The sequence below is a fragment of the Taudactylus pleione genome, unplaced genomic scaffold, assembly GCF_031769625.1.
Source record: "Taudactylus pleione unplaced genomic scaffold, aTauple2 ptg000391l, whole genome shotgun sequence".
Taxonomy (NCBI): Eukaryota; Metazoa; Chordata; class Amphibia; order Anura; family Myobatrachidae; genus Taudactylus; species Taudactylus pleione.
Window position 1 is genome coordinate 13,519,294 of NW_028284792.1, and position 22,424 is coordinate 13,541,717.

At 44.0% G+C, this 22,424-nt stretch overlaps 1 protein-coding gene across 3 annotated transcripts in view; it reads right to left on the reverse strand.

Moving 5' to 3' along the window:
• Nucleotides 1-22,018, reverse strand: part of CCDC138 (coiled-coil domain containing 138) — a 79,156-nt gene extending 57,138 nt beyond the window's left edge. Inside the window, exons 1-3 of one of the 3 annotated variants that reach the window (XM_088445967.1) lie at nt 21,937-22,018; nt 6,332-6,387; nt 3,679-3,814 (exon numbers count right to left, since the gene is read on the reverse strand). In XM_088445967.1, coding sequence (XP_088302093.1) covers nt 3,679-3,797 — 119 coding nt within the window. In that variant the 5' untranslated portion in view covers nt 3,798-3,814; nt 6,332-6,387; nt 21,937-22,018. The other 2 variants (XM_088445965.1, XM_088445966.1) reach the window with 2 other exon arrangements.
• Nucleotides 22,019-22,424: the final 406 nt, after the last annotated feature.

Genomic DNA, 22,424 nt, shown 5'->3' on the forward strand with positions numbered 1-22,424 from the left:
ACAAAGATCAACTTGTACCAGAGTGATGGGAAGAGAAGAGTATGGAGAAGGAAAGGAACTGCTAATGAACCAAAACATACCACCTCATCAGTGAAGCATGGTGGTGGTAGTGTCATGGCGTGGGCATGTATGGCTGCCAAAGGAACTGGTTCCCTTGTATTTATAGATGATGTGACTGCTGACAAAAGCAGCAGAATGAATTCTGAAGTGTTTCGGGCAATATTATATGCTCATATTCAGTCAAATGCTTCAGAACTCATTGGACGGCGCTTCACAGTACAGATGGACAATGACCCGAAGCATACTGCAAAAGCAACCAAAGAGATTTTTAAGGCTAAAAAGTGGAATGTTATGCAATGGCCAAGTCAATCCCCTGACCTGAATCCGATTAAGCATGCATTTCACTTAATGAAGACAAAACCGAAGGGAAAATGCCCCAAGAACAAGCAGGAACTGAAGACATTTGCAGTAGAGGCCTGGCAGAGCATAACCAGGGATGAAACCCAGCGTCTATGCGTTCCAGACTTCAGGCTGTAATTGCCTGCAAAGGATTTGCAACAAAGTATTAAAAAGTGAAAGTTAGATTTAGGATTGTTTAGTTTGTCCCATTACTTTTGGCCCCTTAAAAAGTGGGAGGCACATATAGAAACCATTGTAATTCCTACACCGTTCACCTGATTTGGATGTAATTACCCTCAAATTAAATCTGAAAGTCTGCAGTTAAAGCACATCTTGTTTGTTTCATTTCAAAGCCATTGTGGTGGTGAATAGAGGCCAAAATATGAAAATTCTGTCAATGTACCAATATTTATGCACCTGACTGTGATTGAGATATAGTTAGATATATATATTATATACACATAAACACATACACACACACACACACGTTGAGTCTCCCATATCCATATATTCCAAAATACAGAATATTCCGAAATACGGAGTATTTTTAAACATCTGCAATCGGGCTGGACCAATATGCAATATGTAGCACCTATCCTTGTGTATCAACACCTATTTCCCTATAGATTGTAAGCTTGCGAGCAGGGCCCTCTTACCCTTATGTATGTCTTTTATGTATGTATGTATGTATGTATGTCTTTTACAACCCAGTATAATGTTAATTCAAATTGTAAAGCAAGGAATTTGTTTCGCTATATAAGAAACTGTTAATAAATAATAATAATAAATAAATAACTGAGATAGTGAAATCATTGATTTTTGATGGTTCAATGTACACAGTCTTTGTTTAAGGCACAAATTATTAAAATGAAAGTATAAAATGACTTATAGGCTGTATGTATAATGTGTATATGAAACATAAATGAATTTCATGTATGTACACAAACTTTGTTTGATGCACAAAATTATTGAAAGTATTGTATAAAATTACCTTCAGGCTGTGTGTATATGAACCATAAATTAATTCTGTGTTTAGATTTGGGCCCTATTCCTAAGACATTACAATATGGTATGCAATTATTCCAAAATACGGAAAATTCTGACATCCAAAATGCCCCTGGTCCCAAGCATTTTGGAAATGGGAGACAAATACATTATATATATATATATATATATATATATATATATATATATATATATATATATATACACATAATTAATATATATATATATATATATATATATATATATATATATATATTATCATACAAGCTCGGCACTCAAACTGCAACTCCTTTGAACAGAGGGAATGTTGGTTCCAAAATATTGCAATAATTACTTATTATTGCAATATTTTGGAACCAACATTCCCTATGTTCAAAAGGAATTGCAGTTTAAAAATCATGTGAGTGCCGAGTTTGCATGATATTTTTTATGTAGATGGTGTGGTCACATACCAAGGGCACCCCAGATGGTTGAGTGCCGTGGATTGAGCCTGTCGTATATATATATTATATAGAAAAAAAGAAGAGAGAGAGACAGACAGAGAGAGACAGACAGAGAGTGAAAAGCAGGCAGCTTTGCAATTCCGTCCTTGCAAATATGGAAATGCAGCAGGAGGTGTATGACACCCCCTTTTGCATTTGCAATCCCAGCACTGCAACCGAGGTTGCAGGCTGGAAACAACATCGCGACCATCCGTGGTCAATGGTAGAGATGGTGGACAGCGCTGCGCTGTAGGTCAGCTGAGTAAGCCTAAGCTTACACAGGCTGGCCGGCTTGCGAGGCCAGGAAACTGCGTCCGTCGATGCAGTCCCCGGCCTTGCCACTCCCAGAAAACGGGGCGGACATGCCCTGTGCCCAGGAATACCGTCCGCCCCTTACATGCCTCCATTTGTCAATCAGGCAGAGGAATTGAAGGGGCTGCGTGCGAATGGGTCCGGCGCACGTGCAGGTTCCCGATAATTGGGAATCTGTGTTCAGCATTGCACTTGCATGCACTGCTGAATCAGACCCTAAGGGGTATATTTACTAAAGTGAGTTTTTAGAAGTGGAGATGTTGCCCATAGCAACCAATCAGGATTCTACATAACATTTAACTAGCACCTTCTAGAAGATAATAGCTAGAATCTGATCGGTTGCTATGGGCAAAATCTCCACTTCTAAAAACTCTCATTTTAGTAAATATACCCCTAAGTGTGCACAAGATTATTTAGTGTGAGCTTCGTTTAGTTTAAAGGGAAAAGAAGATTACAATAACTAGAAATTTTCACTAGTCATTCATTTTGCAAAAGTGTTAATTTTATAAAAAATATGTATAACGTCTGTCTGATTTTTCAGTAACATTATTGAGAAAAACAAAAACACATTTTATTTTTAAGAGGTTAGAGAAAATTAAGAACACAAAACCTGACATAGGAGTATGTCTGAGTCTATAAAACCTCTGAAATAAAAGACTGCCATCAATAAAACAGTGGTATCACATGAGTAAAATGATTATGGAAGACTACCACGTAAGCCAAGTAGAACAGTATAGTACAGCAGAATTCACCATGCAGCCCAAATCCCGACAGCGGCAGCCCGACAAGGATGAAAATCCCAATTGTCCCCAGGTAAGTATTCACTAACCTATTCTACCCCCTAACCCTCCCTTAGGGGTGCCTAACCCTTCCCCCCCAGTGCCTAACCCTAACCCCCCTCTAAGTGCCTAAACCTAACCCCCCCTTCCCCACCGCCTAAATCTAAGTCCCCCGGGGAGGTGCCTACCCCTAAGTCTCCCCAGTGGTGCCTAACCCTAACCCTCCCTTCCCCTAGCCTAACCCTAACCTCCTGGGGGGGTGCCTAACCCTAAATCCCCCCCCCCCAGGAACCCTAAGCCTAACCCTCCGCGCCCCCCTAGCTATCTGCGCTCGGCGTCCCTTCGATCGGGATGCCGGGCGCTGGTTTCCCGGCGTCGGTAAAATGACAGGCGTCTAGATTTAGACGCCTGTCATTTAATCCTTGCCGGGATTAAGCAGTCGGGAAGCCGGCTGTCGGGATTAGGTCCACCAGCTTCCCGACTGCATACCTGCAGCCCTCCAATGCTGTGAAACTACACATCCCAGCATGTCCTGACGCAGTTTTCGTATGTCCCAATATAAATACTGTGGCAAGGTATGCTGGGATGTGTAGTTCAAAAGCAGCTGGAGGGCCGCATGACAGCATCCTTTTGAAGTCAGCAGAAGAGCCATACAAAATATATTTAAAAATAAAAATGCAGTACAAAAGGTTTTTTTTTACCAATTAGTGTTTTGTATCATCCTCAACAACTCCTTGAGTGCTTTATTGTAATATTTTCTTTCACTTAGAGTTACAGCTGAAGGAGAGTCTGGTGACACTGGCATCCTGGAGTCTGCCATCTGACTATCCAGTTATCCTATGAAAACAAATTAATCATGACATTATTAGAAGTATGTCCTTTGAACAACGAAACAGCACATCACATCTTTAGCTGACCATAGACTGCACAATGGTGTAGGCGACAAACAAGGGGTGGAGCGTCTCCATACAGTGTACAAGATATTGAAGCAATTTCCGTTCACAGCATGAAGTTAGCCAATGACAGCCGGGTGGATCGGACAAGTCTAAGAACCGAACAATCCAGACTTTTTTTCAGCTATTTACAGGCTCCATATAGTGAATAATAATCATTCAAACGCATCTTTTGGTCGGCTGGTTTCCATGATTTTCGTGCAGTGTATGGCCAGCTTAACATGGGTACACACTATCAGATAGTGTTCGCCAATGTGATGGAGCGATTATCAGATTAATGTACATCTGCACACACTGAGCAGTTTCTTGCTCAGTCAATGGTAGACAGAAAAAGATGTCAACATAAACTTGTGTGCTGTTTCAAACATATATCACATAACCAATACTTATCGGCATTAGCTGTGATGTGTGGTTCTGTTTTCCCTCTATATTCACTGAGGACTATTGATGCATTTTTAAGACTTTATTACACTATTGTGTGCTTTTAAGTTTTTTACATGTATAGGAGAAACATGGACAAACAGACCACACATCACAGCTAATGCCAATAAGTATTGGTTATATATTTGTTTGAACATCACGTATTTGAGTGCAAGTTCATCTTTTTGTATTTACCATTGTATGAGTAAGGAGACTCATCCTCTTCGACATTTGTTCAGCTCCTATTGTTTGTGCCCAAGGGATTTGTCAGTCATTTCTGATTAGTTTCTTGCTCAGTGTATACTTCTTTTGACCTCTTAAATGGGATCGGGAAAGAGATAGCATGTGCAGCACATGCTATCTTGACCGCCCGATCTGAGCGTTTGAAGCAGTTTATCGGCTAACACTCTTGCGTACACACTATACAGTTACCGAGCCGATCAGCCATATATCGGCTGAATGGCCCGATAAATGGATAGTGTGTACCCAGCTTTAGGCTAGAGTAATTTCCATCAGATTCTGTAGTACATTATAACAATACAATTTATAGGCTAGAAGAATAAGATGTGGGGTAAAAACAAATAAAAAAATAACATATTGTGCAATGAAACAAACAAATAGGATTCCATTAGGGTTGGGTACGGGATGCCGGCGCTTGGGATCCCGGGGGTCAGAATGCGGACGCCGGCATCCGGACCAGGTTAGAATGCCGACGCCCCCATGTAAGAACCAAACCCCTAACCCTCCCTCCCCGGTGCCTAAATCTAACCTCCCCCCCAAGTGCCTAAACCTAATCCTCCCTCCCCGCAGCCTAAACCTAACCCTCCCCCTAGTGCCTAACCCTAACCCCAGTACTTACCTTCAGGATTCCAGCGGTCGGGATGTCAGCGACGGTATTCTGACTTCCGCATTCTGACCGCCGGAACCCTAGCGGTTAGCATTCTAACCTCATCCCTTCCATTATAGATAAGGAGGGAAGAAGGAGAAGTACATTAGACAGCAGTTGCTACATTATTTCTTAATGCATTGCTAGGAGAGATTGAATTTACATTTCAGGATAGGGATTTGTCTTACTATGAACAGCCATCTGCAACAGTGGCAGCTAGCCTTCCATTAAATGTTAAGCACCATCTTGGAGAGCACAGATAAATACAGCAACTTGGAAATGACTGCTGAGCTTAAAATATAATATTTACCGCTTTGGACATAAGTATCAACCAAGACTTTCTAAAAGTCACATGAGACAACAGAAGGGGTAGATTTACTAAAGTGAGAGTTTAGAGAAGTGGAGATGTTGCCCATAGCAAACAATCAGATTCTACTTAACATTTAACTAGCACCTTCTAGAAGATAATGGCTATAAGCTGATTAGTTGCTATGGGCAACATCTCCACTTTTCAAAACTCTCACTTTAGTAAATATACCCCTAGGACTTTACCTATTGCCCATTATATTACTTAGGAGTATTTCTAAATCAAATACCTCTTAACATATTTATGTAAATGATCCACACAAGACACCTTTGTTTGATTAGTGTGTATTACATATACAGACATACCTCATTTAACAACCTACTCGTTTAACAACAGTTCGGACTTAAGACCAGCACTCTGACCAGCTGGAACCTATAGTACAATGACTAAAATATTATTCTGAATGTCTTTTTATACCTTTAATTGTACTGTACAGTATGTAGAGTTAAGCAAAGTAAAACAGTTACAGTATCAAGTTTGAGTTTCCTTTAGACATTTTCTTTATTCAGAATAAATAAAAATTATTACCTGTATTAAGTATATATGGCTCCTCGTTTAGTGACCAATTCATTTAAGGACCTAGTCGTAGGAACGGAACTCGGTCGTTAAGTGAGGAATGTCTGTAAATATATTCACTTTTTCCAAGATATATCAGCAAGAGTTGTGAAAATGTAATGCATTTGTTGAATAACAGCCATTAAATCCACAAACCAATGAATGAAGCTTACCTATGTGTTCAGGGGAATGTCCCACTTTTCTGACTACCACTTAAGGGGTCTTGGTTCTAAGAAAAGGAAAACAATAATACACATATCTATGAGTCAATATATTAGACAAAATGAAACAGTATTTATGAGTGTATAAGTTGTTACCCAGTAGGCGGACGCTGGATCAGTCTAGTAATAGAACAGAGCTATATTAACATACAATGAGTCTCTTGCATGCAATTTCTTTTTTATTTACTTCAATCATATTTAAAGATTCATAAGCATTGTGCAATAACATTTAGAGTACATGAAAACATAATAACTAAACAAATGGAAAACTTATTCCATAGATGCTACAAGCATTCAGGACACACAGGACTTGTATTTGAAGAAGGTAGCTGTATATCTTAAAAGTCTGAACCACCTATGGACTGAGTTTACTATTAAAATATAAAATTTTTATATAGAACTTTGTTGTTTTCTGCCACAAAATTGATCCCACGTGTAAGTAAGCTTACCTCCCCAATGTCCTGCTTTTGGGGCATTGGGGAGGACATAAGCTGACACTGAGTAGCTGAGCTGACATAAGTAGATATGAATTGTACAGTGTGTCCACATGTGCTGGCATTGGACCAATGACTCCCATACCACAATGCAACCAGTAAAAGAATGTAAGCTGAACTCAGGTAAACTTAGGGGTTCTGTATATTATACCACAATGATAAAGGGACTAGAATTCTGGCGCTAATCCTGCCAAAAGCATAATGTACTGTATAACACAGATAAAAAAAGGAGCGTTATGGTAAAACTTACCTTGTTAACTCTTTTTCTTCGAAGTCCATAAGGTCCACAGGGGAGACAATGGGGTGTAGGTGGGACCAGGAGAACCGGACACCAACTGCAAAACTTTTCAATCCCAGGAAGCTCTGGTCCTTCCCCCTATACCCCGCCCACAGCCTGAGGGCAACTCAGTTTTGTTAACAAGCCGAAGGCAGGAGCAGGATAGGAGAGAAGGAAGTCTTCTGGTACACTGAAGAATCACACTCTAACACAGAGAAGGAAACAAGTGACCAAGAAAAGAAACCCATAGAAGCCAGGTGCTTCAGGGCGGGTGCCCTGTGGACCCTATGGACTTCGAAAAAAGAATTAACAAGGGTAAGCAGTGTTCTCCCCAGGCTGTTTTCTGCGGGCGCATCGCCCAGCAGAAACAGCTACCGGCTGGTACTTTCCCGCGCCGACCCCTGCTGTGGAACGCTGGCCTCTGAAGTGACAGGAGGCTAAAGAAGTTTCCGACTGCTTCAGAGGCAAGCGTTCCCAGCGATGCAGTGCGCGGGTGATGTCATCTGTGACGTGAGGAGCCTGCCCCGCGCGCCTGCTGGATCTAGTTAGATCCAGTCAGAGCGAGGCACCGGGAGTGGGAGCGAGATCGGCGAACAAGTTAATGTAAGTTCTGGGCTGGGGCTAGGACCAGACCAGGACCAGTCTGGGGGCACTGCCTAAGGGGCACTATTTAAGCCTGGGGGCACTGCATAACAGACCAACCTGGGGGCACTGCATAAGTGACACTATTTAAGCCTGGGGGCACTGCATAAGGGACTAGCCTGGGGGCACTGCATAAGGTACACTATTTAAGCCTGGGGCACTGCATAAGGGACCAGCCTGGGGGACACTTTATAAACCTGGGGGCACTGCATAAGGGGCCAGTCTGGGGGCACTACTTAAGCCTGGGGGCACTACTTAAGCCTGGGGGCACTGCATAAGGGCAAAGCAAAACTACAGGAGGCAATACATAAAGGGGAAAACTACAGGGGGCAATGTATAAAAGGGGAAAACTACAGGGGGCACTGTATAAAAGGGCACAAATACAGGGGATAACTACAAGGGGTACTGCATAATGGGCACCTTTGACTGAGAGCCAGTATGTGAGCACCCTGAGACCTGTCGGGCTGGAATGGTAAGGGAGATACCCCTTTTCCTGGCGCACGCATAATTGCGATGGCCCCCACCCAGCTACTTCTTGATGCCACCCGGCTAGAAAAAATTTCTGGGGAAAACAGGTAAGGTTTACCATAACTCTCCTTTTCTTCTTCAGAGTCCATAGGGCTCAACAGGGGAGACAATGAGGATGTCCCAAAGCAGTTGTTCAAGGACTGGAACGCTCCTGAGCTTTTGGGAGAACCCTACGCCCAAAGGCAGCATCCTGAGAGGCAAATGTATCAAAGGCATAAAACCTAAGAAAGGTGTGGACAGAAGACCACGTGGCCGCCTGGCATAACTGTTCAGCAGAAGCACCACACCAATGTGGCTATGAAGGCTTCCATAAACTGGAAGTTTGTTGTTGCATCTTGAGGTCATGAGATCCACTTCAGGTAGACCCCATCTGTCCATTAGAAGCTGAAAGACTTCTGACGTAGAGACCATCTCCTGCATGCACGTCGTGACGGCTGAGGAAAGCCGCTTCCCAATTGAGAATCCCCAGGGTGAACACTGCGGAGATGGCTCTGAGATTGCGTTCGGCCCATGTGGGTATGAGGGACACTTCTGTCATTGCTCCTTGGTGATTGAGGTAGGCCTTGTCGGACTGTACTTGTACTGGCTTGCCCTGAAGAATATCCTGAGCCAGAGTGAGAGCTCTGTAGATGGCTTGGAGTTCCAGAACATTGATGATAGGCAAGATCGCCTCGGCTGGAGTCCAGTGTCCTTCGAAGGAGTGCTGGCCGGCCACTGCGCAGCACCCGCGAAGGCTTGCGTCCGTGGTTAGGAGTGCCCAATTCGGGATCCAAAAGGAGCGCCCCTTGTTTAAGTGGGACGTCTTTAGCCACCAGGCTATGGACAGGTGAACCTCTGGGGAGAGGCCCATCATCTGGGATCTGAGCAGATGAGGCAGCCCATTCCACCTGAAGAGGATCAGGTGTTGTAGGGGCCTGGAGTGAAACTGTGCGAACTCCACCATGTCGAAGGTGGACACCATTGACCCCAAGGCCTGCATTGCAAAATTGACACTCGGCGATTGCGGAGCAGTCTGCACACCCTGTGCTGTATTGCTGAAATCTTATCTACCGTTAGGAGGATTCTCTGAATCAGAGAGTCCAGGAGGGCTCCCAAATAGACCATCCTTTGAGAAGGTGTCAGGGAAGAATTTTTCCAGTTGATCAGCCAAGCGTACATTTGTAGAAAGGCAAAGGTTACCTGCAAATGGCGGTGAAGAATCTTTGGGGAGTTAGCCAACAGCAAGAGATCGCCCAAGTATGGGAGTAGTCTGATCCCTTGAAAACAAAGAGAGGCCACCATAGCTGTCATGATCTTGGTAAAGACCCAAGGGGCCGTTGAAAGGCCGAACAACAGAGCCTGAAATTGGTAATGTTGCTGTAGTATAGCAAACCGGAGACATTGTTGATGAGAAGGCGCTATAGGTACATCTAGGTAAGCGTCTTGAATGTCCAGAGACTCCATAGCTAAGATAATAAAGTGGAGTGTTTCCATACGAAACCTGGGCACCCTGATAAACTTGTTCAGAGATTTGAGGTTGAGGATAGGCCAATGAAACCCATTGAGATTCTGGATAAAATAATGAAAGAAATGCTGGGGGGGGGGGGTCGCCTCAGGAATGGAAGGGCGTATCCGTGGGAGACCACATCCCTTACCCAGACATCTGATGTGGTTTGATGCCAAAACTGGGCGAATTCAAGAAGTCTGTCTCCCACTCTGGGAGCCCCCAGGGAGAGGCCCGCCCCGTCAGGCTGAAGGCTTGTCCTCAGGTTTGGCAGGTGGACGTCTAGTAGCCCAGGTCTGTCAACTAAGGCTTGGAGGCCTTAGTTGATGCCTGATGTCTTGCAAAGGACTGACCTTTGGTTCTTACTTGAGGACGAAAGGACCGAAAGGATGATGTCCGAGGCTTTGCATTATATGCGGAGGCCAGGAACGCCGTCTTGGAAGCTGCTAAGGTAGTCACAATTTTATCCAATTCCGGGCCAAACAGGATAACTCCAGAATAAAGCAGAGATTCCAGAGCCTTCTCAGAATCCGAATCTGCTTTCTAGAAACGGAGCCAGACAATACGGCGGGCTACTACCAAAGTGGCAGATACCCTGGAGGCTAGAAGAGCCGTACCCATAGCTGCTTCACCTAAGTAGGAGGCTGCATCTCTAATGTGAGATATGTAGGACAGCTGTTCCCTCGAAGCATCAGGGGGAAATGTCTCTTCTAGGGCCTCTGCACAACTCTCAATGGCTTTTGCCAACCAGGCCGTAGCCCTAGCAAGACGAGTAATAGCTCCTGTAAGAGAGTATATTGATTTATGACAAGCATCTATCCTTCTAACTGTAGTTTCCTTCAAGGACGTTGCAGTATGTATGGGTAAGGTAGCATTCTTGACCAGACAAGTTGCATGAGAATCCACTGCTGGGGGAACTTCCCATTTGGGGGAACTTCCCATTTAGTGCAATCAGTAGCGCATGAGAGGGAAAAAGGAACTTAAAAGTTTTGGTACCTGAAACCTTTTACTGGGCATATTTCATGCCTCGCTGATGTGATCAGATAGCTGGTCAGAGTGAGAAAACTCTGGTAAAACTACCTTTTGTCATTTAAACAGTGGCTGTTTTGTCTTAGGAGCGGGTTCCGCCTCTTCTATTTGTAGAATAGACTTTACAGCTCTAACCAATGCAGATATATTTAATTTAGAGGGTGGCTCTTCGTCTCCTGATAAGGAGTCAGAGTGAGAGAGGTCTGCGTCTTCTGCCTCCCCAGAGGATACATCAGAATCAGATAACTGGGTAGCCTAGGAAGAGAACACAGCACGCTTAGTAGGCTTCTCTTTTTGCAGCATTTGCTGAAGAACTGTAAAACTCTGTACTGATGTAGAAAGTACATCTACCCATGGGGGAGGCAAAGGATTTGCAGGGAGCACAGATTGTGGCCATCCCATAGGGGGAGCTACCACAGGGACTGCTAGGTGGTTCGCAATTTTTGCCAGCACCTGTGGAAAGGTAGTCCAAGGTGGGTCCTGAGGAGAAGACACCGGGGCGGTATAGCAGTTAGTACAAAGACCATACTGAATGAGGTCCTCTGGAGCGAAGCCCGCTACAAGACACCAGAGTAGGAACATCAGCATCAGCCTGCTTGTTATTCTTTCCTCTGCCAGCCATAGCCACTGGGATAATAAAATATACAAACTGACACAGTGCAGTGAGGAACTCAGATGTATGTGAAATATGGCACAGTGTGGTGAGCAACTGCACTTTATAGTATGTGCTAGCCCTCCCAAATTTATGGCAGATGTGAGATACAATGAACCCCCTATACCTTAGTATGCCAGGGTATAGCAGAATAAAGGGAAAGGTATAAGCTTGACAGTATAGAAAGTAGAGATCAGTGCTAGCACATCACATACAAACGCAGAAAAACACTGTATATATCTGCAATGGGCACTAAAACAACTACACAGACCGCAGTGGCTGGTAGGATATAGCGCTGTATAACCTCGTCCTTGGGAGATGTATACAGGGAGACTGGACCCAGCGTTCCCGAAGATCTGCTGCTGAAAATGGCTGCCGTGCATCCTGAGGGGGCGGAGGGTGAGAGAGGAGCAGCTTAGGGCACAGCAAGACCGCAATGGAATGGCGCCCTGAGCTGGGGAGAGGCTGCAGGGAAGTACCATATTCCCCTTGCTGACGTTAACCGCCGGGTCCCCTGGCCTGTAAAATATGCCTCTGCACCAGTAAGTATTATATATGCCCCGGCGGTCTAGTGGAGTCGTGGGTGCACCGGTGTCCACATCAGCGCCTCTGGTCTGTCTCCTGAGACCGGAGGCAAGACTGTACAAAGATGCAGGTCCCCGCAACCGGGAATCCGCCTTACCTGTCCCCTGAATTCCGGGCTGCAGTCTGGGATCCGGTGAGCCTGCTAGCTAGTCTCCCTCAGAGCTCCGCCGGGAGTACCTAGCCGAGGGCTGGTGTCACGGTGCCGCAGAGGGGTGATGGAGCAGCAGTGCAGACGTCCAAGGCACTGTCTCGTGCTGCTGCTCAATAGTAAAAAAAAATAACTACAGATAAAATTCAGATGCTAAAAAGCATATAAAAATAAGCAACAATAATTGAAATTTAAGGTAGTTAATTCAATTGGTTGCTGCTCCTACTGAGTACATCTGGAGTACTCTAGATCCAATATACAAATAAATTGTTTCAAACAACAAAGAGCGCAATAAATTTTAAAATTAATTTTGATTTTAATTATATGCACTCTATTAATTTAGTTTAAAAACAGATAATACATACAAAGAGAAAAAAAAACAATACAAAACATACTATTGGTGCATACACATGGTCAGATTTGTCAGATCATCAATTTTCGATGAACGATTTTATGAACAATTTCTGACAGTATTAAAATGAATTAAATCGTCCAAATCTTACTGCAAACACAGTCGATGTCAGATATCGTTATCTGACATGCGGGCACGCGCATCGTTGGTCGATGGATGCCCAACATGTCAACTATATGAACGATTTTTACAATTGTTATCGTTCATATCTGACAACAAATCTGACCGTGTGTATGCATGTATGAAAGGTCATAAATTCAGTTTAAAAGTTTCTTGCAGTGTTTCTTCAGAAGGACAAGATGTATACATGTATACATCTTGTCCTTCCGAAGAAACCGCTAAAACCCAACAGTGGAGAAACGCGTCAAGGATCGGGGGACTATGCCTGCTTGCTGTGCACTTACTTAATTTTTTGAATGAACAATAACAGACTTTCATAACAGCGCACTCCTTTCCTCACTGGATTGTTTGACCAGCCCGATCAGCGGAAAACTGGGAGCGGTAAGATCCTGGGGTGAGAAGCACATTCCCCCTATTAATTAATCACAATACCGCTTCACCCAGTAGGGGCTGTTAGTCAATGATACAAAGAGTTTAATAAAGGGAGGTTGGAGTGATATCGCTGCAACAATTTAACCTGCCATTATATAAAGGATTTTTATCTGCACGTATCTCCAATAGTGGTTTTATGCAAGGGGGAATAATACAGTGTTTTATAAAACACTGCAAAGAAACTTTTATAGGTAAAAGATATAAAGTGTAATAACGCTACATAGTATAATAAAATACAATTTAATAATACAACAATAAAATCCACAGTATATTGAACAATCACAATCTGATATAGTTCCTGATGTGTTAAAACTAGAGATGAGCGCCGACTCCCGTGCTTTGGTTTTGGATCTGGATTGGTTTTGCCAAAACCTCACCTCTGTGTTTTGTTTCCGTGTTTTGGTTTTGGATCTGGATTTTTTCTTAAAAAAAACAAACAGCTAAAATCACATAAAATGGGCCTTTTTTATTCCTACAGTATTAATAGTATTAATAACCTCAATAACATTTATTTGCACTCGTTTCCAGTCAATTTTGACCACCTTACAATATTGTTTTTTTCATCTAGTTATAGGGCCAAAAGGTTGCATCCAGTTTGCTGGCTCAAAACTGATTGATATCATTATTAATAGAGTTGAGGACTGTGCAAAGATGATGATTAGGATACCATAGAGGATTGAAGAATTGATAGTTGAAAGTTGGTGCAGCCCCTGGCTGTAAAATTGATAATAAATTAAAAAACAATTCATTGGTGCAGCCCTGGGCTGAATAATTAATAATAATTTAATGAAAAAAGTAAAAAACAATTAATTGGGTGCAGTCCCTGGCTGAATAATTAATAAAAAGCAATTCATTGGTACAGCCCCTGGCTGTTAAATTGATAATAAAATAATTAAAAATAAAATAATTGGTTCCTAAACCAACATTAACTTAAAATGTCAGGCAGCAATGCCCCAATCAGCACATAATGGAACGGAAAAAGGTGCAAGATGGAATAGTCCTTGGGCCGTCCCACCCACCCTTATGTTGTATACGAAACAGGACAATTTAACAAACCAAACATTTCAGCGACTAGGACTGCCAATTGTGACTGAAATGATTGGTTTGTTTGGACCCCCATAAAACAAGCTGCCAATGTGCATTGGACATGGAAATGAAAATGATCACATACACAAACTGGCTTTACATTACAAGTTGTCATCATCCTCATCCTCGTCATCCCCATCAGTGTATACATCCTCTTCTTCACACAATATTAATTCGTCCCCGCTGGAATCCACCATAGGCGCCTCTGTAATTTTTTTATGTAATTGTTGGTAGAGGTCTTCATTGTGGAATTTTTAATTCATTTCAAATGAACATCATCTTTTCCACATTTTGAGGAAGTAACCTCCTACGACGATCACTGACAAGGTTGCCAGCTGTACTGAAAACTCTTTCGGAGTACACACTTGAGGGTGGGCAACTTAAGTAATGCAAAGCCAGTTTGTGTATGGGCCTCCAAATTGCCTCTTTTTCTTGCCAGTACTGAAAGGGACTGTTTGACATGCCTATTAGGATGTTATCTCTGAAATAGTCCTCCACCATTCTCTGAATGGAGACCGTACCACATATAGTCACGGTAGAAGACATGTCACTAGTAGGCAGTTCTCTCAGGCCCGACCAGATGTAATCTTTTGGTGAACGATCTGCATGACCAGCAGGCATTCTGTAAGGAAAATTGAGTCTTTTCCTGGCAGCTGCAGAAACTGGAGGAGATGATGGCGTTTCACGTGCGGCTGCAGCTGACAATTTTTTTTACCAACAGCTCTTTGCACAGTTTTAGATTTTTGTCTGTTGGAAAAACTCACAAGGTACGACTTAAACCTAGGATCCAGAATGGTCGTCAAAATATATTTTTCAGACTTCAATAGATTGACGACTCTTGGATCCTGGTGAAGTGAATCAAGGGCTTGATCCACCAGTCCGACATACTTTGCGCAATCGCTCCGTTTCAACTCCTCCTCCAGTTTCTCCAGCTGTTTTTGCAAAAGTCTGATGAGGGGAATGACCTGACTCAAGCTGGCAGTGTCTGAACTAACTTCACGTGTGGCAAGTTCAAAGGGTTTGAGAACCTTGCACAACACAGAAATTAATCTCCACTGCGCTTGAGTAAGGTGCATTCCCACTCCATGGCCTATGTCATAGTCCGTTGTATAGGCCTGGATGGCCTTTTGCTGTTCCTCCATTCCATGAAGCATAAAGAAGGTAGAATTCCACCGAGTTACTACCTCTTGCTTCAGCTGATGGAAGGGCAAATTTAACAGTACCTGCTGGTCATGCAATCTTCGACAAGCGGTCGCCGAATGTCTGAAATGTCCGGATATTTTGCGGGCCACCGAGAGCATCTCCTGCACGACAGTGTCACTTTTTAAAAAACATTGCACCACCAAACTAATTGTGTGAGCAAAACATGGGACGTGCTGGAATTCGCCCACATGTAATGCTCTCACAATATTAGTGGCATTGTCCGAAATCACAAATCCCGAGGAGAGTCCAAGTGGGGCAAGCCATTTAGCAATGATTTCCCTGAATTTTTCTAAGAGGTTCTCAGCGGTATGCCGCTTAGTGAAACCAGTTATACAAAGAGTAGCCTGCCTCTGTATCAGCTGTCTTTTGGTAGATGTTGCTGCTGCTGTTGTAGGCAATACACCTACCCAGTGGGCTGTCACAGTCATGTAATCCTTAAAGTTTGCCCTGTCCCACTTGTCCACATATCAGTGGTCAAGTGGACAGAGAGTACAAAGGCATTTCTGAGGACATTAATAAGGTTTTTTTTAATGTCCTTGTATAGACTTGGAATTGCTGATCTAGCGAAGTGGACTCTAGAAGGGATCTGGTAACAAGGACACAGGACCTTAATTAACTGTTGAAAACCCACTGCAGTAATGGGGGATACTGGCCGCACATCTAATACCAGCATAGCTGTTGTGGTGTCAGTAATCCGCTGTGCAATGTGTGATTGCTACCATACTTGCTTGCCCTTGCAAACAATTGTTTAACAGTTAATTGTTTTTTGGAGGATACGCTACAAGTAATCTTCCTCCTGGTCCCCTTCTGGGAAGATCCACTGACAGCAACAGGATCCTTCTGAGGAATACGAATACCAACATTGGATGCAGAAGGACTACTCCCGATGATGAATGAGGAGGTTGATGATGCAGGTGTTGGTGTTGGTGATCGAAGGCACTTGGATCTCACAGAGAGGGAGCAGGTAGGTGACACTGGACTTGTTACATTTTGAGTTTTGGAACTTGGCGTCGTACACTTTGATATTTGATGAATGCGCTCCAAGTTCCGTAACAAGGAGGAGGTTCCTAGGTGGTTTAGGTCCCTCCCTCTACTCACTCTTGCATTGCAACGGGCACATATGGCTTGACAACTGTTGTCCGGATCAGGGTGGAAATAATTCCACACGTGAGAAGTAGATTTTTTTGTCTTTTGTCCGGGCACGACAACAATGGGCTTTGGCTTTTTCAATCCATGGGCAACAGCTGTTGCCTTACTTACACAAAGGACATCCTCGGCATCAATATCCTCATCACCAACATCTTCATCATCAACATCCTTAGCGCCTTCAACTACCAAAATATCATCCTCCTCCATGTGCAATTCTACAGAAACATCCTCAAATGACTAAGGCCCTGATTCAGAGCCGGACGCTCTGACCAGAGCGCTCGCTCTGAATCAGGGCCCGCCTCCATTAATATGGAGCGTCCTCCTGGACGCTCGTATAGCTGTGGGTCACCACCCAAAGCATATACGAGCGTGCAAAATGATGGTCGCGATGATCTTGACCATCGCGACCATCGGAACTGCGAGTAAAAGCCTGCGGTTGGGTTTCTCAACCGCAAGGCCAGGAGTGATTTTGGCTCTATCAGAGCCAAAATCACTCCCACTGACATCACTAGTGATGTCAGTGGGGCCGGCTTCAGACGGTAGGCGTTCCCTTGGGAACGCCTCCGTCTGGCAGGCACGCCCCCGGCACGCCCAACAATGGGGGCGTGCTGTCAGTCACCATCGACAGCACGCCCCCTTTGATGAGACACTCCGAGCGAAGGAAAGTCCTTCGCTCGTCGGGTCTCACGCATGCGCACGACGGAGCTCCCTCCGTCGTGCGCATGCGCAGTGGGGAACATCGACCCACTTGCGAGCGTACTGCCGCTCGCGAGTGGGTCTGAATGACCCCCTAAGTCTGCAAGATGTTGACTGCCCTTCCCCACATTTACAGAGGGCACACAAATGTTAGAACTTGGAGGATCCTCCAGTACGATCCTCCAGTACACTAGTATTTAGGTCTGGCTCACACATGGCAACCGCGGACACACTTGCACTCTCCTCGGGGTTTTGTGATTTCTCAGGGCACACAGTTGTTTATTCTGAAGGGCTATCAGAATCAGCAGTCTTCCTAAAGAAAGGCCAATGCCTTATCCTTTCCTTGCCACTTTGTGTAGTGAAGGGCATATTGCCAATTTTTTGTTTATCTAAAGGCAATTTTCTTTCAATTTTTTTTTCTTAACTTCAGTACAAGTAGCTTTACCATATCGATGGCGTGACTTGAGCCCTGGGGCATGGGCCTTCACAGAGGACGAGGAAGTTGACGGCCTTGCACTGCTGGCGGCAGCCACAACATGTTGTTCTTGGCCTTGCTCTCCTGTCATGTGACAGCCCTCCATATTTTCTGCGGTCTTGAAGCAGTGTCACAAGCACCAATAGTGTAGCCAAGGTGCAGTTACAAAATTCACACACGTGCAGTCGTGCACACAGACAAAAATTTTAGACAAAAAAAGACAATTGATTTTAACTTTTTTTATACTCCAGAACTTGGGCCCAGAGCACAGATTGATCCCGACTGGAGTCGGTCAACACTAGATTGCAACTTACGTTGCTGGCTGGATCTTGTGCGGTACTGCAGTTAAGCCTAACACGCACACACAGACAAAGATAAAAGACACTTTGATTTTTTTTTTTGTTTTTTGTTTGAGTCCAGAACTTGGGCCCAGATGGACACAGCACCAGCCAAGATCTGTATCTGCAGTTCTGAACCAGCCCAGAGGGACACAGCAAAGCACCAGCCCAGAATGGATCAGCACCACCAGCCCAGGACACAACAGACAGCCTAGATGGATCAGCAACAGCCCAGATGGACACAGCAGACAGCACAGTCTCCCAGCCCTACACTACTCACCCTCCCTGTTCAGTCTCCACAGCCAAAGCGAAATGGCGTCTGTCGCGTGGAACCCTTATATACTACATTGATCATAGAGACGAAAGCTTGCGAACAGCGAGATTTCAGACTATAGTTTTGCCTCGGTTTGAGATCATAGTCAGTTGGGAAAAATCGAGTCTGCTTGGATCCGACTCGGATCTGCTAAATTTGGGTGGATTCATATCTCAGAGATCCGAACCCGCTCATCTCTAGTTAAACTAAAAAACACACTAACACAGGTAATGAGTGGAGGTTTTACCAGAGAGTCGTGATAATGGCGTATATAGATGGTTTAGAGTTGAAGGCTCCGGAACCTTAAGGCGCACATCCAGTAGCAGATATTAATTGTATTTTATTATACTATGTTGCGTTATTACGCTTTACATCTTTCATATATGGGATACAATTACCTATAATTTGACACTTCTCATAGGGTCAAGAAATAGATCACCACATTAAGGGAAGTTTTTATTATTATTATTATTATTATTATTATTATTAATGCTTTATTCATTCATTTTTATGTGTGTTATACAGTAAATTATGCTTTTGACAGGATTAGCGCCAGAATACTAGTCACTTTATCATTGTGGTTTAATTTGTTTGGGTTAAAGGGTGTTAACCCTGACTTGAAATAAGCAGCTTGAAATCCTTAGTGACAAGATTTGTTGTTCTGTTACTTGATGTTCTGTATATTAGGTTGGCATTTACCATGTCGACATTGACAAAATGTCAACATGGTTAGAATGTCAACACTGTCTACTTAAGGTAAACTAATCCTACAGCTAACCCTGATGTTGACACTTTCAGTGTCGAAATTTCATGTTGTCCTTTTCAACATTTTCTAGCTGTCGACATTTATGATGTCGACTTAGTAACTGCATACCAAACGTAGATATAATGAAGAGCATGAATCCAAGCAATGATTTTAGATAAGTAGATGCAGTGATGTGAAAAAAAATTAAATAAATGTCCATATAAAAGGCCATATAGGTTGAGTCTCCCATATCCAAATTTTCCGAAATCCGAAATAATTTTGGCATGACTGAGATAATGAAACCTTTGATTTTTGATGTACACAAACTTTGTCTAAGGCACAAATTATTAAAAATATTGTATAAAATTACCTTCAGGCTGTGTGTATAAGGTATATGAAACATAAATGAATTTCATTTCTGTACACAAACTTTGCTTGAGCCACAAAATTATTGAAAATATTGTATACAATTACCTGCAGGCTGTGTGTATAAGGTTATATATCACATAAATGCAGTCTGTGTGTATATTTGGGTCCTATTCCCAAGATATCTCATTATGGTATGCAAATATTCCGTTATCCAAAATACCCCTGGTCCCAAGCATTTTGGATATGGGAGACTCAAACTGTATCTGCAAAGTGTAGTTTTTGACAGCGCCCTGGGAAGCTTTATCTAATGTTATTAATTGGCCAAAAACTGATAGGCACTTCATTGTCACACTGCTGCTCTAATATTGAGCACAAAGTGTCACCTTACACCTACTAAATGTTAAACCTAAATGATAATATACAAATAAGTACATTGTGTATGAATATACTAGTTTTCAATTCCAGAAATGTAAAATGACTGAATATGTGTCACCATGTAAGTGGGGTACAGAAATGCTCATTTCATTATTACACCACCCACTCACTAGGTGTTCACATAATTTGCAACATCATAGCACAACCCCATCAACCTTACAGGCAGGTAAGTGCCCTTGCAAGAAAAACTACCCGTTTCTCAGTAGTACAGGTGTCCTTTCCCTAATCCAGGAATTTTACGGACATTATAAAATTGTTGGCAACTATGTGAATGAAATCCATAAATATATATTGATAAAAATAACAGTTCATATCAGGTACTGGAAAATGTGTTTATGTACCCACAATGTACACTGCAATACAAGTTCATAAACATGCAGAGTGTGTGCATAACAGTTAAGCTGGGTATATACCAGACGATGACATCCGATCCCGCAGACCAGGCCGACATATCAGGCACATCATTTATTGTGTACCCACCCGCCAACTGTTCTTCGGGGTCATTCTATCGGCCTTCATTTACGGCAGATGGAGCGACCCAGCTGACGATTCTGGCAATGTCAATAGTGCCGGTGAACGATATATCAGGTGGTCGTTATCCAGATTGTGCAGTGTGTACCATCGGTCGTTGCATTGGCTATTCACGAAGTGTATACCCAGCTTTAGGAGCTGATTGGCTGGTACTTTATCTTGACTCCAAGGATTAATACATCTCTCCCTAAGCACCTAAAACCAGCATACACATCTACATGGTAATGGGGCAGATGTATGAATCTCTGGAAAGTGATAAAGTGGAAAGTGATAAACGACCAGCCAATAAGCTCCTGACTGTCATGTTACAGGCTGTTTCAAGAATGACAATTGGGAGCTGATTGGCTGGTCGTTTATCACTCTGCACTTTATTGGTGGGTACACACTGGGCGATAAAGTGGACGACGCTCGTTCGTCATCATCGTTCATCGGGCTGACATGCAGGCCAACCTGACGATCTCGTCAGGTTGCTGCATGTCAGGGAATGGGGGAGAGAGCCCGGCGCTGAACGATATCGTTAATGATATTGTTCAGCGGCTGTGCTCAATGTCATGAACGGCATTGAGCACAGCCTGCCGGGGACACACTACACGGTATCGCTCAGGGAGCATATCGTGTAGTGTGTACCCACCATATCACTTTCCAGAGATTCATACATCTGCCCCAATATGTCCTATAATCCATACCATGTCAATGAATAACGCCTCAGACAATGTATTTGCCTTTTTCAGTTTCTTTTTAAGGGTGATTATATTACATACAGTACTGGTATCGTCTGTACTGCAATAAGATTGGATCATTACTAGATTTACCCCTTTCGCATATAAGGAACATGCAGACATAATCACACCAGCAAGTATATGTTACTGGCTGAGCACAGGGCGGCTGTGTGCGCCTCTCAGTGGAGACAGCACGATCAGATGCACACAGCAGGCATCGGGTGAGCTGCAGCACCGGGGAAATAATGCCACACACAGCCTAATGCCGCCCACCCAGCTGCCCCGGCCCAATGCTCACCCGCTATGTTACCAGGCCAAATAGCGCCGCCGCCGGGTCTGGGTCACACCAGCAGCCTGCACCGTTCACATGACGTCACTCAGGTAACCGACAGCGGCAGAAAAATTACTTACAGCTCCACCCTGACGCCCGGGTCTCCCTAGGTAACAAACATTCCCGGTCTGCTCTGCTGCGTACAGTCCCCGTGCCCTCACTACGTGCGCGCCCCCGAGGTTAGCCGGGCGTGCTCCCGCGGGCACAGACACACTAGACTAGACCATCATCCTTCTCAGAGTCCGTATTAATTTCGTAGTGACGGCTACAACCTCTCTGTGAATGTCAGTACAGTATGGACACACTGTAATGTTTATCCTGCCTGTAGTTAAATACAACATTGGACCACCCGATGGTTTACGTACATATTCGATTGTCGTGGGACTGCGCATGTGTAAAACAGGTCCTGCATGATCGCTCGCAGTACCCCCTTAGCCACAGCATCCGTTTGGGGGGCAGTGACCAGGACTGTTGTACAAAACAGTGGCTTGTTGCCCCCATTTTGTAGGCATGCCCAAGCCCAGTGTCTGCGTCATCGGAGACTTCCAGGACCTGGAAGAGGGGCTCCAAGGAACCGGGCTGAGTAAACTTCAGCTTACGCTGACTGGCTGATGGTCATAATGGTGATAGGAAATAGCGTCTACGGCTGCTGCACTCGGATCGCAAATGACAGCAGGAGGCGTCTATTTCCTATAGACACCTCCTGCTGCATTTTAGTTGGACGGCAGGGGTGTATCTAGGGATCCAAGTGCCCCTGGCAATGTATTGGACTGGCGCGCCCCCTATGCAGTGCCCCCAGTAGTAACCCTCCAGTAGCAATCCCCCTATGCTGCATTGCCCCCCCTATACATAG